The sequence below is a fragment of the Bubalus bubalis genome, chromosome 5 (genome assembly GCF_019923935.1).
Source record: "Bubalus bubalis isolate 160015118507 breed Murrah chromosome 5, NDDB_SH_1, whole genome shotgun sequence".
Taxonomy (NCBI): Eukaryota; Metazoa; Chordata; class Mammalia; order Artiodactyla; family Bovidae; genus Bubalus; species Bubalus bubalis.
In genome coordinates this window covers 33783009-33798662 of record NC_059161.1, presented here as the reverse complement: position 1 = coordinate 33798662, position 15654 = coordinate 33783009, and the positions used below count along the sequence as shown (strand labels likewise).

At 50.7% G+C, this 15654-nt stretch overlaps 1 protein-coding gene across 9 annotated transcripts in view; it reads right to left on the bottom strand.

The window, feature by feature from the left end:
• Positions 1-15654, bottom strand: part of KCNAB2 (potassium voltage-gated channel subfamily A regulatory beta subunit 2) — a 95096-nt gene that overhangs the window by 21504 nt on the left and 57938 nt on the right. For all 9 annotated transcript variants that reach the window (XM_006069615.3, XM_044942919.1, XM_044942916.1 and 6 more), the window contains 2 exons: positions 8071-8114; positions 7209-7246 (listed from right to left, as the gene is read on the bottom strand). In XM_006069615.3, coding sequence (XP_006069677.1) covers positions 7209-7246; positions 8071-8114 — 82 coding nt within the window. The remainder of the gene's footprint in view (positions 1-7208; positions 7247-8070; positions 8115-15654) is intronic.

The window sequence follows — 15654 nt, the reverse complement described above, 5'->3', positions numbered from 1 at the left end:
ATTGTTTGCAGATGGAGAAACTGTCCTCCTCCGATAACTCTCTGGCCTTGGCCTGTGCTTCTCCAGGCAAGGAGCCGAGGAAATCTGCCTGCAATTGACAGCTCCCTCCAAGGTGCAGTGCAGAATGAACTCTCTGGCTTTCTGGACACAGCAGACATCCTTCTCAGTGGGGGTCATGGATCCAAACTCCTCCACTAGCCATTTCTCGAAGCTCAACTCAGAGCACCAATATTCCCTCTCAGGCCAGCCCAGGGTACAGTGAGTAATACTGGCTGGGCCAAAAAATTCATTTGAGTTTTTCCATAAGATTTAAAAAAAAAAAACATTTGTTCTTGGCTGTGCTGCACAGCATATGGGATCTTAGTTCCCCGACCAGGGATGAAACCCATGTGCCTTGCATTGGAAGCATGGAGTCTTAACCACTGGACCACCAGGGAAGTCCCTAGATCCTATGGAAAAACCTGAATGAACTTTTTTGGCCAATCCTATTTAAACCTCAAAAACTGTAGGACAGAAAGCCAGCCAGTTGTGGCTTCTAGGAGCTTCTCATAACACCAAACACAGAAGCCCCACTGGCCAGGAAGGTATGGAGAGGGAGGCCAGTGCTCAGTGGGTGTCAGTGGGGTGAAGGGGAGGCTCAATCGCTGCCTATGGGTAGGTGACTGGTGTGACCAAATCCCTTTATTTTTCAAGAGAAGCCAGAAATCCAGGATATTGGGGTTGTGTTCAGTTGCTAAGTCATGTCAGACTCTTTGGAGTCCCAATCTTTCACTATCTCCTGGAGTTTGCTCAAACTCATGTGCATTGAGTCGGTGATGCCATCCAACCATCTCATCCTCTGTTGTCCCCTTCTCCTCCTTCCCTCAGTCTTTCCCAGAATCAGGGTCTTTTCCAATGAGTCAGTTCTTCGCATCAGGTAGCCAAAGTACTGGGGCTTCAGCTTCAGCCCCAGTCCTTCCAGTGAATATTCAGGGTTGATTTCCTTTAGGATTGACTGGTTTGAACTCTTTGCTATCCAAGGGACTCTCAAGAGTCTTCTCCAACACCAGCATTTGAAAGCATCAATTCTTCAGCACTCAGCCTTCTTTATGGTCCAACTTTCACATCCGTACATGACTACTGGAAAAACCATAGCTTTGACAATACGGACCTTTGTCGGCAAATTGACATCTCTGCTTTTTAATATTCTGTCTAGGTTGGTCATAGCTTTTCTTCGAAGGAGCAAGTGTCTTTGAATTTCATGGCTGCAGTCACCGTCCACAGTGATTTTGGAGCCCAAGAAAAGAAAATCTGCCACTGTTTCCATTGTTTCTTCATCTATTTGCCATGAAGTGATGAGACCAGATGCCATGATCTTAGTTTTCTGAATGTTGAGTTTTAAGCCAGCCTTTTAACTTTTCTCTTTCACCTTCATCTACTGGCTCTTTGGTTCCTCTTCGCTTTCTGCCAGGAATGTGGTGTCATCTACCTATCTGAGGGTGTTGATATTGGGGAGAGGGTGTAAAATCTATTTCAAATATTGGCAGTGAATCCCAAAAGTTTCAGAGGCTGAGCAGGTCAAAGCTACCCCCATCAGTCAGCTGCTGTCATCAGAGTAGGAAGGCTCTTTGGTGGGGGAGTTTTCTGGATTCCCGTCCCCCACCAGAGTAGACTGGCTCCTCTTCTCCCTCCTGGGGCTCAAGTGTAACATTTCCAAAACAACTGCCTTCTCTCCAGGAGCCCTCCCTTCCTCCTCCTCCTCCTGTTTTTCCTCCTTGCTTCCTCTCTGTCCCCTGGGCTGGAATGCTCTGGGTTATCAAGTGGCTTACTCTCTCATGTCTGCCTCCCAGTCCTCCTTTCTCTGTTTCCCTGTTGTCTGTAGTCAGCTAAATAATGGCTCCTAAAGATATTAGGTCCCAGAATCTGTGAATGTCACCTTAGGTAACATTCATGTTACATTTACATATGTGATTAAATTAAGGGAGATTCTCCTGAATGAACTACGTGTGCTTAGTCGCTCAGTTGTGTCTGTCGCTCAGTCGTGTCTGACTTTTTGTGACCCCATGGACTGTAGACCACCAGGCTCCTCTGTCCATGCGATTCTCCCGGCAAGAATACTGGAGTGGGTTGCCATTTCCTTCCTTCTCCAGGGGATCTTCCCGACCAAGGGATTGAACTCGAGTCTCTTGCATCTCCTGCACTGGCAGGTGGATTCTTAACCACTGCGCTACCTGGGAAGCACCGGAATGAGCTACGTGAGTCCTAAATGCCACCACAGGTGTCCTTATAAGAGGGAGGTTGCAGGAGATTTGACACAGACAGGAGAAGAGGATGTGACCACAGAGGCAGAGGCTGGGGTGGTGTGGCCATAAGCTGAGGACTGCAGGCAGCCCCCAGACACTGCAAGAGTCAGGAAGGATTTTCCCCTGAAGCCTCCACTGGAAGTGTGGCCCTGCTGACCTTAATTTCAGCCTAGTGATACCAATTTTGGGTTTTGGCCTCCAAAACCATGAGAGAATAAATGTCTATTGTTCTAAACCACGCGGTTAGTGGTTAATTTCTTACAGCAGCCACAGGAAAAGAATGCATTCTTCATTGTTCACTTAACATATTCTTATCGGGACTAAGATGCGCTTATGAGGTTTCCCTGGGGGCTCAGTGGTAAGGAATCCAACTGCCAGTGCAGGAGACATGGCTTTGATCCCTGACAAGGGTTCGATCCCCGATCCAGGAAGACACTGCGTGCTGCGGAGCACCTAAGCCTGTGCTATACAGCCTGGGAGCTGCCACTACTGAGACCACACGCTGCAACTACTGAAGTCCGCACACTCTAGAGCCCATGCTCCACAACAAGATAAACCACTGCAATGAGAAGCCCGCATGCACAGCAACAAAGAGTCAGCACAGCCAAAAACAAATACATAAATAAATAAAATTAAAAACCAAATTACTCTGATTATTCAGTTTTTTTTTTTTTTAAGGATATGCTTAGGATCTGTGATCTGTCCCACTCTCCAGACAGAGAGCAGCCCAAGGGCAGGGACCTGGCCCTGGGCAGGTGCTCAGACAGCATGAGTTGACAGAGGAAGAAAGATCTGAAGACAATCCTAATTACACCCAGGACAGTGCCTGGGTGACTGTGAACAGAAAGAGAATGGGGGAATCTGGGAATTTTCAGGGCTGATTTTTGGTCTGCTATGATTTTGGTGCAATTTCTTTTCCAGATTTTTCTAAGTAAATGCTTTCCTGTGGTATTGGAGAAGACTCTTCAGAGTCCCTTGGATTGCAAGGAGATTAAACCAGTCAATCTTAAAGGAAATCAACCCTGAATATTCATTGGAAGGGCTGATGCTGAAGCTGAAGCTCTGATACTTTGGCCACCTGATGCGAAGAGCCAACTCTTGGAAAAGACCGCAATGCTGGGAAAGATTGAGGGGAGGAGGAGAAGCGGGTGACAGAGGAGGAGATGGTTGGATGGCATCACTGACTCAATGGACATGAGTTTGAGCAAACCCTAGGAGATGGGGAAGGACAGGGAAGCCTGGTGTGCGCAGTCCATGGGATTGCAAAGAGTCAGACATGACTTAGCGACTGAACAACAATCATTTGGTTTTTCCCTGCAGCACTGCAAGTGTGGCATACAGACGGCTGTCTCTGCTGTCTTCTGTGCTGTTTCATCATGGTCCTGTCTCCTTGTCAGTCATCAAACATGGCTTCTAAAGACTTTCTCTCTGTGGGTGCATCCTGTTTTGTGTAATGGAGTTTCTGTTTTGACTTTCAGTTATTTCCAATGTCAGAGTCTCAGAGGCTGGAGGCAGAAGGAACTTTGGAAGACACATGGGCCACCTCCCTGTCACCCCCCCCCCCCACCAGGGGACAGCGTCCTGCCCCAGATCTGGGAGGGGCTGCTGGTTCTGAGGCAAGGAGCCCAGGTGGGGTCCCCTTGCATGGCTCTCCAGGTGTGACCTTGGGCACCTGCTCAGTCTGGAGGTGCTGCTTCTTCAGAATGGGATAACAGCACCCTCCTCTCTGAGTTGATAGAGGATTGAGAGCCATAATAAATGTAAAGTTCTCAGCCACTATTTGTAGTAAATTTTATTGCCCAGGCTGCTTGGAACACGGGCCCGAGGGGGCATTTTCTACCTGAGCAGCTGTGTGAGATCACAGAAAGGGCACTGAACTAGAGTTTGGAAACCTGATTCTGTCCAGGGCAGCTCTGGCACTTTGCCAGGTGACGTGAGGTCTACTAACACCAAGTGCTTCCTGCCTCCCTGCCTGGCCCATGGAAGTCCCCTTCCCTGGGACAACAACCCACAGATATTTGCAGATGCTGCTGTGACCCCAAAGGATGGCTGACAGCAATCCTTTTCTGTAAAGAGGCTGAGGGGAAATATTTCAGGCTTTTCAGGCCAGATGGTCTCTGTGGCAACTATTCCACTCTGCCCTCACAGCCTGAAAGCAGCCACAGACAATATGTAAATGAACTGACGTGGCTGCCTGCCGAAAAAACTTTATTTACAAAAATGGCTGTGGAATCCATAGAGGTAGAGAGTGGATGAGAGGTGACCAGGGACTGGGGGCTTTTGGCTTACTGGGCACAGAGTTTCTGCTTGGAGTGATGAAAAATGCTGGAAATAGAACACGGTGATGGTTGCACGGCAAAGTTGATGTACTTAATACCTGTTTACTTCAAGATAACTGTATACTTAATAACTGCATACTTCAAAAATGGTTAACATGGCACATTTTACATTATGCTCATTTTAACTACAGGAAAAGTGATTAAAATGGCAAATTTTACTTTTCATATATTTAAGAAGAAAGGAAAAACAAAAAATAAAAAGAAATCAGGCTGGGGACCAGCTTTGGTCCCGGGGCCATCAGATTAGATCAGATCAGATCAGTCGCTCAGTCGTGTCCGACTCTTTGTGACCCCATGAATCGCAGCACGCCAGGCCTCCCTGTCCATCACCAACTCCCCGGGGCCATCACTTACTAATATTTTCCAAGTCCAGCCAGGACACACCCCTCTGCCACAGTAAATCCACTGGTTCCTCATTTCTGGGTCTCCCTGGCATCTGGGCACAGTGTCTTGTACACAGGAAGTAACTCTAAAAACATAACTCTGTTTCTGAATTCCACAGCACGCTGAATGCCTTCCTTTGGATGTGAACTTAGTAAGGGACACAGTGTTCCAGGTGGGCTCACGCAGCTGGAGTGCCCAGTGGGTCTTTGCTTTATCTCCTTGCAGCACTAACCCCGCTGGCTCAGACCAGGCAGTCAGCTGAAGAATAAAATCCAGGCATTCTTCTTGTGAACCACAGCAAGGTGGGCCCCTTAGTCTTGATGTATTGATTTTTTGGGACACTAACTTTAGGATTTAATACAAAAATTCTGTTTGCTCTTTTGTTCAGTCATTTTCACCTGTCAGGGCCTTTTAGAACCCTGAATCTGTCATCTGTTGTATCCACCGTCCTTCCAGCTTTGTGTCATTTGCAAACGACTTCCAATGTCTTCATACGTGTCACTATGTCCCTGATGGGGACACGGGGGAGGCTGGAGCCAGCTGTGGCTGTCATCGGATCATTAATCAATACTCTTTGGCTGCGATGGATCTGTTGCTGAAAAAGTCACCTAATTGGATGGTTACCATCCAACCGCTTCTTTGTATCTTTTCCACAAGGACATCACACACAGTGTAGCTAATAATGCCATTCGGAAATGAAGCCACATCCTTGACAGAATTCTTCCACATCGAAAGGGAAGCAGGGGAATCGGACTCAATTTATTTGGGGTAAAGCAGGTGGGCTCCAGGGCTCCGACCTTCTAAGTACTCGGAACCAAGCTGGTGGCTGAAGTGGAACAATTGCATGGACCTTAAAGACTGCCAACTTTACCCTGAGATAGCTCAGACCTAGAGCCTCAGAGCAGGGGCGAATATCAACAGTTCTGTAACAGCTATGGTCACAGAAGGAACCAGAACGCAAATGAAATGCATCTAGATGGTGACAGAAGCCAAACTTTCCCTTCGAAAAGTAACTGAGCAATCATAGCTAAACGTAGCAAATGAACTAATTTATATTTTTAAGGGCTTCCCAGGTGGCACAGTGGTAAAAAACCTGCCTGCCAATGCAGGAGATGCAAGAGACACGAGTTCGATCCCTGGGTTGGGAAGATCCCCTGGAGGAGGGCATGGCAACCCACTCCAGTATTCCTGCCTGGAGAATCCCATGGACAGAGGAGACTGGTGGGCTACAGTCTACGGGGTCTCAGAGAGTCAGACATGACTGAGTGCCTATTCATTTTTTAAATGCAACCTTCCCAACAGTAAGCAGGGTGGATGTGAAGGCAGACAGCATCTCATGCAGAGGTTCTGAGCTCTCTGAGCAAATACCATCGTTCTCATTTCCAAGATACTCATTTCCTGCCCAGAAGTGCATACCAGCCTGGGAATCATCATCCTCTTCAGGACAGACACTGGCCATGCTGCATCCCAGGGTGGGGAGAGAAGCCCCAGCAGGTCCATCCCGTGGCACTGTGTCCCACGAAAGCTGGCCCTGGGGCATGCACACTTAGCAGCTCAGTCAAACATTCATCTGCTTGGTCTTCAGTTTGCAGCAAATTTGCAAATCTGCATTCTAATTTTTTAAAATTTGGTTCTGCTGGGTCTTAGTTACAGCATGCAAGACCTTTGATCTTTGTGGCAGCATGCAAGATCTTTAGTTGTGGCATGTGGGGTCTCGTTTCCTGACCAGGGATGGAACCCAGGCCCTCTGCATTGGGAACGGGGAGTCTTAGCCACTGGACCACCAGGGAAGTCCCACAATCTGCATTCTAAATGCTCTTGACAGACATTTGCTGAAGTTTCAAAGCCACGTGGGCATCCTCTGTAGCAGCAGCAGAGATCGCTTAGGGCTTGATGATTCGGAAAGTGAGCTGTCTTGGAATTCTCCTAATTGTGGGGCGGGTGTCACACAGATGAGAAACCTGAGTTTCTGGGACTTTAAAGGATCTGCTGAAGTCTCAAGACACCCAGCTGCTAGGTGTTAGCACCACTGTCTGGCTCACCCTTTCTGCTGTCCCCAGGGCACCCTGGAGAAACAGAAGGAGGGAGCCATGGAGGCCGCCCTGAGCGCAGACCACCTGGTACATTTGGAAGACTTTACCACGTGCTCGGGGTGCTGGTGGCCCTCGCTGGGGCCTGGGGGAACGAGGGAGCCCCATCTCACCTCGTCAGTGATCTGGCCTCCGAAGGTCACCCATGTTCCTGGAAGGAGAGACACAGGCTGAAGTCACAGAATGCCCCCAGGGATGCTAGTTCTCCCTAGGGTGCTTAGATCTCGGGTAGCAGGACATGGCGGTGGGGGGAGAAGGCAGCCATGGGCCACCTTGCTGCTCTGTGAGAGTGTGTGCTGGGCATGTGTGGACATCTGGCCTTTGGGGCAAGTCTCTGTCTCTTGGGGTCAAGGAACCAAGGGGACAGTAAGCGCCCAGAGCAGGCAGCTGGCTGGCGGGCTGTGATGGGTTTGTTGGGGCTCTTGCCACTGCAACTCCTATTCCGGGGACACCCTGTGGGCAGCGGGGCCAGGGCTGTCTCTTTGAAGATGCGCTGGTCTGACAGCCGTGTCCTCACGCTTGCTGGGTGGTGTGTATGTGTATATATGTGTGTGTGTGTGTGGGTGTATGTGTGCATTGTGAGGTGGAGAGACAGCATGTTCTCGGAACAGAGGTCATATCTGGCAAAAGGAATAAAAGGGCAAAATCCAACTGCTCTTCACGAGGGACCCTGTTATGTAAGGAAAGAAGGTGCTGGCTTCAGGGACAGGGGGCTTCCTTGGTTCTCTGCTGCTGGGCAGGGGGCTGTGTGTGTAGAGCGCCCTGGTGTTCACGAAGGCTGGATCTCTGTCCCCATCCTGTCCTAGGCCCCTCCCCCATGGCCTCCTGGTTGCCATGGCAACCAAGCCTCTCCTTCCCTCACAATCCTGGCTCTGGATGCAGCTCCCTCCCCTCACCCCCAGAGGTGACCCCTTCAGCCTTCCCACCGCCCCTGTTCCCATGGTCACCATGGCACCAAGAGGCCCCCACACTCACCGAGCCCCAGGCAGGAGACCCGCAGGCCCGACTTGCCCAGGTTCCTGGAAGACAAACGTGGTATGAGTTTTCAGCAGCTCAGGGCAGGACCCATTGTTTCCACTGCCCAGTCTCCCGAACCCCCCATGCATGTCATTTAAGGCTCTGAAGGCCAGGGGTCCTTTGGAGAGAAGCCTGCTGCTCACCCACCCTGGGGTAAAGGGCCAACTGTCCCCCACATGTCAGGGCACGGCCATATTGCTGGGCCAGGCCATGCTCTGACCACCGCAGGGCCCCGGAAGCCACCGTGGGGAGAAAACATGGAATGGGCCGGGCCCCGAGTTGTTTCATGGGTTGAAATAAGACTGGTTCAGGCCTTGCGACCCCGCTCTCGTGAGAAGCTTCTCTTTGCATTTCTTTAGTGTCACGTCTGTGTTTTGTGTATCTTCATTTCCCCTCTTTGTGGAGTACAGGACAAGTTAGTTCCACATCCCTTGGGCCATGTGGCCCCCGGCCCTGTCTCTCTGCAGGAGGAATGGGGGGAGATGAGAGCTCCACTGAGGGGTGCCCATGCCCCACAGCAGGCCTGACCCCCAGCCAGAGCCACAGAGGAGGGCGAGAGCTAGACTGACTCCTGGAGGCACACGTCCTGGTCAGGATTAGTGGCCATAGCTGCGCAGACTGCCCGGGGCCCCACCACAGGCCTACTTAGCACCTGCCAGATGGGGTCTGTCCCAGGTCCATGGGGACCAGCTGCAGGCTGTCATTAATGCCCTCAGGGGGTCACAGAGGTCAGCAGTGTCCTGCTGAGGCCTGGGCTTCCTGTCCGGCCTGGCCCGTCCCTCCTGCCAAGGCTGGCTGGGCTGGAGCCTGCCAGACAGCAGCGGGCAGGGTGGCCCTGTCACCGATTCCCCAAAAGCTCAGGGCGGCAGGCAATCCCCTTTTTCTGATATTCTGTTTTACAGAAGAGCACCCTGGGGAGGAAGTTGGATTCCACCCAGACTTTGAGAACACGCTCCCCACCCCAGTGGTGGCCCTCATTCCAGCCCTTTATGGAAGTCGCCAGATGGTGAGGTTGACAAGTGGCAGGGTGCGAGTCCACCTCCCTCCTGAGACATCTCGGTCCTGGGACCAGCCTGAGCTGTGATACCCCACGGGTGGGAAGCGAGAGAGCTGTGAGAGATGCACAGGGTGGACCCCAGCCTCCTTTCCCAGGGCCCTTGGATGTTTCTAACTTCAGTGGGTGCTGTGTCCTGTTTTTCTACCCCACGTGGGTGGCCCCCTGGGAAGCAGGTATGGGGCTAGCCTGACCCTCCCCTCTCTGACCTTCTGCAGCCTCAGTTTCCCCAGTTACAAGATCCCTGGACCCTGCCCACATCACAGCTGGTTGTTGATCGGGGGTGGATAGAATAAACTTGTAAGCAGTTTGATAACAGTTTGTCACCAAATATAAGTAGTTCTAAATTGTCCAGCTTTCTCGTTACATTTCCATTAAAATCAGCCCAGCCACTGGCCCACTGTTCCTACAGGATATGCTGGTAGTTTTCCTAAATGAGGACATAATAGCAGCTGTTTTCTTTTCCAGGGAGGGGAGTGGATCGGCAGTGGCTACAGGCAGAGGCTCAGAAGCTGTAAATCAAGCCCTGCTTCGACCTTCCTGGCTGTATGCTTGCCCCTGCGTGTATCATGTAACCACCTGAAGCCTCAGTGAGCTCATCTACAGAATGGGCTTGCGATGCTGCCTCTCTCAGGGGATTGCTGTGAGGATGAAATGGGATAACATGTGCCTGGGCAAAGGGACGCAGAACACTGACTCTGCAGGAGTTTCATTTTCAAGAGAGCACAGAACTGGGGTAGGGTGGGGTGGGAGGGGGGTGGACTGCAGCCTTTTCCTTATTCGAGAAACAATGTATAAATCAAATAGGCTTTAAATGTTACCACGTTAAAAAGGGAACTCAAGTTTCCCTCCCCCTTTTTTTTTACCCTATAAATCAATGAAATAATCTACTAATGCCCTCAGCATTGCTTGCACATTCCAACCCAGAGCCACTAGGTTTATGAACTTAGAAAGAGGTGTGATTCATAACTCCGTGAGGTGACAGATGTTAATTAACTAAACCAATGGTGGTGATCGCGTCACAACAGGTAAATGTATCAAGTCATCACATTGTAACTTAAACTTATACAATGTTATGGCTCAATTATATCTCCAAAAACAAGGAAAAAATACTTGGAATATTCTTGATTAGCTTCTGACTTGAGAGGTCTGAAATACAGTATGCATGAAATTCAAGAGCTGATGAGTCGAACACATTCTTTAAACGTTTTCTTATATAGTTTAAATCATGCTTGAATTGATGTTGCTTGCTAAGTAGAAAGTGAACTTGTGTTTTGTTATGTATAAAGAAATAGGAATTAAAAAGAAATTAAAGAAAGAAAGAAAAGCACAATGACATCACTTATAGACCCTGCATCAGGCCAGTTCTTTTTAGTAGGGTAGCTAGTTTATCTCACACAAGTGAGAAAATACTTGTGAGAAATTAGAACGCTGCTTAGGAGTGGTCTGATAACAAAGCATCAGGGACTAAAAGTTCTAATCAGTGGTCTTAACCATTTTGGGTCATAAACCCCTTTGAGAAGCCCCTCCCCTGGAAATGAGCACAGTCATGAAAACCTTTAGAACCTTGTTTGTGATGCCTGGGTGTTTGAAGACTTGGGCACCTGGTCTGGATAAATCCAGGTGCTGGGAGGGAGACTGAGCGCCCCGCCTCTCTAGAACCATCCCCAGGCATGATGGTGGAGGAGCGATTTCCCGGCCAGGCTCTGCAGAAGGTGAAGTTTTAGGCCTGTCCTCCCGCAACTGCCCTTTATCAGCGTGCAACCAAGTGCCGGCACATACAGCTTGTTCAGGGGCTGGGCGGCTTTAGCAGCAGACAGGTGAGGACCCAGGACAGCAGGCTGAGCCCACCTGTGTCTGTGGCTGAAGAGAGGCGACCGCCCTTGCCCATGAGAAGGGGCTCCGAGTTTCCTCCGAGTGCTCGAGTGCTCGGTGATGCAGCTGTGGCTCCACCCACCGCCCACAGGAATAATTTAGCAAAACTAGGACACCGCGCCATGCTGCAATTACCCCGCTCAAGTTGTTTCCCTGTTAAAATGATGGTATTAGTTCTGCCATCCGCTGCCAGGCCTCCGGAGGAGGAATGAGAAAGGACAGGGTATCTCCGGGCTGGAAGTTTTATAAATACGGCAGCTTGGTGAGGGTGGGGGCAGCCTAACAGCACAGCCTCGTGTGGAACTGGGCTGGAGACACGCTGCCACTCAAAACTTTCTACATGGGGAAATCATTTCCTACAGGTTTTCTTCCCCTAATTAAAATTCGCCACAGTGATAAAATAGTTGGCTAAATCCCTAAACCCCGATGATGTTAGTCTTTATTCATTTGTCTCCTGTCCCTCCTGTGGTCTGGAAAAATGGCTAATGAGGACTCAGGGATTTAACCTTTGCTGGAGGAAAACAGTGATGTTTATCATGCAGCACCACCCCCCTCCCACCCCGATGGGCCACACCCTTAAACACTGCATTTCACATTCTAGGCAATTACACATCCTTTAAAAATAGCTGTTCAGGGCCTTTAACTTCAGCCATCTGGGAGGAGGACAAAAATGTGGTCAGGTGATGGAAAGCAACTTGGAGATGGTTTGATGGACAGGGATGCTGGGGTTTCCTGTTGGCTGTCACCCTGTGGGGCATTGTCTGTTTACAGCTCTGCCCGCCCCCAGACTCCAGGCTCCCTACGACGGACCTGGGCTACCAGACATTTGCCATCAGATTGCATCCGGCAGCCACAGGTCCTGGGGGTGCTTGTTGGTGTAAGGTGGGGCTGAGAAGCCCAGGCCTTGGGGCCAGACCCTCAGGATCCAATGCAGAACCCTCTTTACTCACAGATCTTGGTGTCTCCCCTCCTCCACACTGAGCACCTCTATTGCTCAGTGCCAAAGGGGCCCTTTGGCAAGACTGTGGCACCCTGGTGGTACAGGCCACATCACCCTCAGTGCCACTGCGAAGGGCCAGCTCCTTAAGGAGGTGGTCAGTAGCGGGTGGTCCTGGATCAGGCCCCCTGTAGCTCCCACCTGCATGTACCCTGGCTGTGATCCTGGGAGAGTCATCATGGAACAACCCCGTCAGGCAGGGACCCATACTCAGCAGAGCTGTCCGGTGGTTTGGGTTCTGACTTCCATTTCAGCTCTGAGACTGCACACCTACAGGGAAATGAGCCCACCTTCTCCCTCTTACCGCCAGGGCAAGCTTCCTAGGCCCTGCCACCTGTAAGGACAGGTGGGGTCCCCCAGGATGGAAAGCTGGGGCTGGGCTCTCAGATTCTGAACCCTCTGGCCCAGCGAGCACCTCCCTATGCTGCCTGTCTCACCTTCAGTGTCTCCAGCATGTCACACACACACATACACAGGCATGCATACACACAGATACACATACACACAGGTACACACACACTGGTGCACACACACAGAAATGCATACACAGCTGTAGATATACAGAGATCCACACACACAAATGCACACACACAGATCGATACACACAGGTGCACACATACAGATGCACACATAGATGCACACACACCAATGCACACACAGATCCATACACACTGGTGCAAATACACAGATGTACATACACAGATGTACACACAAGTGCACACACACACAGATCCACACACACTGGTGCACATACAGAGATGTACACACAAAGATCCACACACACAGATACACACACACACACACGGATGTACACACATAGGTGCACACAGGAATCTTAAGCATTCAGGCTCTTTGATGTCCAGTCTTCAATGCATCTTAAGATCTTGGCAGGGAAATCCTGTCAATAGCCACATTTCCTGTGTACACTCTCCTTCATACTTTTAGAAATGGTCTCACTCTTTTGATCTTAGGATTGACTTAAAAGTCTCGGCAGGTAACATGTATCTAAACTAAAAAACAGATTCTGTTTACTCTTAGTTTTTGGTTCCCACTTAACAAAAGATAAACCACCAGAGTTTCTAGAAAAGAAATTGTCCTTACTGAATTGAGAGGATGGGAACAAAAGCTCTGTACCCCAGAGACCCATAAAAGCATGTCAAATGTCCCCAAAGATCCAGGGCAGGAGGGTTACAGGTGGAGATGCAAAAGGCCTTGTTATCTCAGAATTCATCTCGAGGAGGCCTGGGACTTATGACACGGGTCCTTCACATGAGGTCCATCTTCTGGGCACTGGTTTAAGGTTTAAGCTAGAGATTTAAGCCACACAGCTCATTTCTTAGGATCCATTCTTTCAATACTTTCCAAGTTGGTACCAACCAATATCAGCTAGAAACCCATTCTCCTCAAATACAACCAGATTCTTCTGCAGCTTTTTCTGAGGTTGGTGGCATGTGTGATTTGAGTCTCAGAGAGCAGAGTTGGGAGCCAGGGACCTAACTTAGCTTTTCTGGTTCATGAAGATGATTTGTGGTAAGAACTACCCTCTCCCTGGAACATCATTCTCAAAGTGCTCAAGGCTCTAAGTACAGAGAAACTCGTGAGTAAGAGCAGCCAGATTGCACATGCACTAATACATGATGTTTGTTTTTGTCTTCCTGACTCACTTCACTCTGTGTGACACTCTCTAGGTCCATCCATGTCTCTACAAATGACCCAATTTCATTTGTTTTTATGGCTGAATAATATTCCATTGTTATTTGCAAAGCAGAAATAGAGACACAGATGTGGAGAACAAACATATGGGTACCAAGGGAGAAAGAGGGGGTAGAGGAACTGGGAGATTGGGATTGACATATATACACTACTGATACTACGTATAAAATAGACAACCAAGGAGAACGGAATGTATAGCACAGAGAACTCTATTTAAGGTGCTGCGGTGACCTAAATGGGAAGGATATCCAAAAAGGAGGGGACATATGTATATATAAACTTGATTCACTTTGCTGTAAACAGAAGAAACTAATACAGCATTGTAAAGCAACTATCCTTCAACAAAAATTAATTAAAAAATTAAAGGAAGGCCAGACCTCTAGCTGGGTGATGCAGGGGTCCAGGGTTCAGACCCAGCCCTCCTTTTGCATCTGGGTGCATCCCATTGGGCATCTGAGCAAGACCCTGGGTGGGCCAAGGAGGGATGCAAGGAATGTCAGGAAGGCCCCCCCTGCCGACACTGGCCCTTTGCATGCTCTCTATGTACAAAGTGAGGGCGAGTGCACCCAGAGCACGTGGGGGGCTGGGCCCAAGCAGAGGGACACAGAGAAGCCAGGCCTGAGCCCTTAGCAGAGAACTCCAGCTGCAGAGCCTGAATCCTGCTGTAGAGGAACCTGGGTCTGGGGTTCGGCTCAGGTCAAGGAGTGGGGGAAGGTTAACTCTACCACGTGGTTCACCCTATATCCCTGACTCTTAAACTGAGGTTTGTCAAGGTGGCTTAGCTGCAAAGACATCAGACCACTCAGTGGGCATTCCTGAGGGCCTGTGTGCCCAGGGGGAGGGCAGGGCACCTGTGGTCATTGCCCTGGGGCTGCCAGGAAGAGGAAGTATCACACAGCATCTGAAATGGGGGGACTCAGCTCTAGTGACAACCCCCACCCCCCGCCCCCAGGAAGGGAAACAAACAGGCAGAAGGAGAGAAGAGGCATTATCGTTCACCACCGATGAGACTGGGGCCTGACCCTGACTTCGATTTTATTTCTCCCCCCACATTCTGCCAAGCCCCCCCAACCCCAGACACCGTGGGGAGGGCACCCCTGCCCCGCACAGGCCCGCGCACTGCATACCTATACTTCATCCCGGGCTGCTTCACGCTGGCGTCGCCCGCGCTCGGGAGGCTCTGCACTGACAGCTGTCCCAGACTCCGGGCCACCATGGCCACTGCACGGAAGCGGCCTCGGGTGCCCAGGCTGGGGCTGCTGGCCGCTGGCCGGCCCAGCCGGTCCTCAGGGCCCCGGCCCTTGAGGCCGTGCTCCGAGCATACGAAGGACACCTGCATGTCGCCGGCACTCAGCTCCTGACCACGTCCCCTCTCCTTCCGGGCTCCAAGGTCATCTGCCCCTGGAAGCCCCGCTCCGCCTGGGACAAGACTTTATCCCAGAAGCTGAGGGAGCTGCCAGGAGTGAAGATTTCCAAAGGCAATGATGTAGAAAAAGCCCATGTGGTCTCAGACAGAAGGGAGTCAAATTTCCAGAAATGTGCTAGAAAAGATCTGATCAGATAGAACTCAGAAATCCAGGGGTGGGGGGCGATGCCATTTTCTCTCCCTTCTCTGCACGTCCGTCCTCTGCCCCACCCTGGTCTGGCTCTGCCTGCCTGAGCCCCTAGCCCAGTTGTGTCCGGCAGGGCTGGGCTGCCAGTAACTCCGACCAATGAGCGACACTGCCGTCCTCTGACAGCAGGAGGGGGAGGGAGCGTGCCTCCCATCAGGGTGGCAGCCTGGGGGTTCGGGGAGCAGCTGCTTCTTCAGGCTTCCCCGGGTCTCTCAGAGGGAGCCTGGCTCTGTGGACCGTGGCTGTTGAGACTCCCACCAAGTCAACGAGGTGACTGGCGAGAGGTGCGG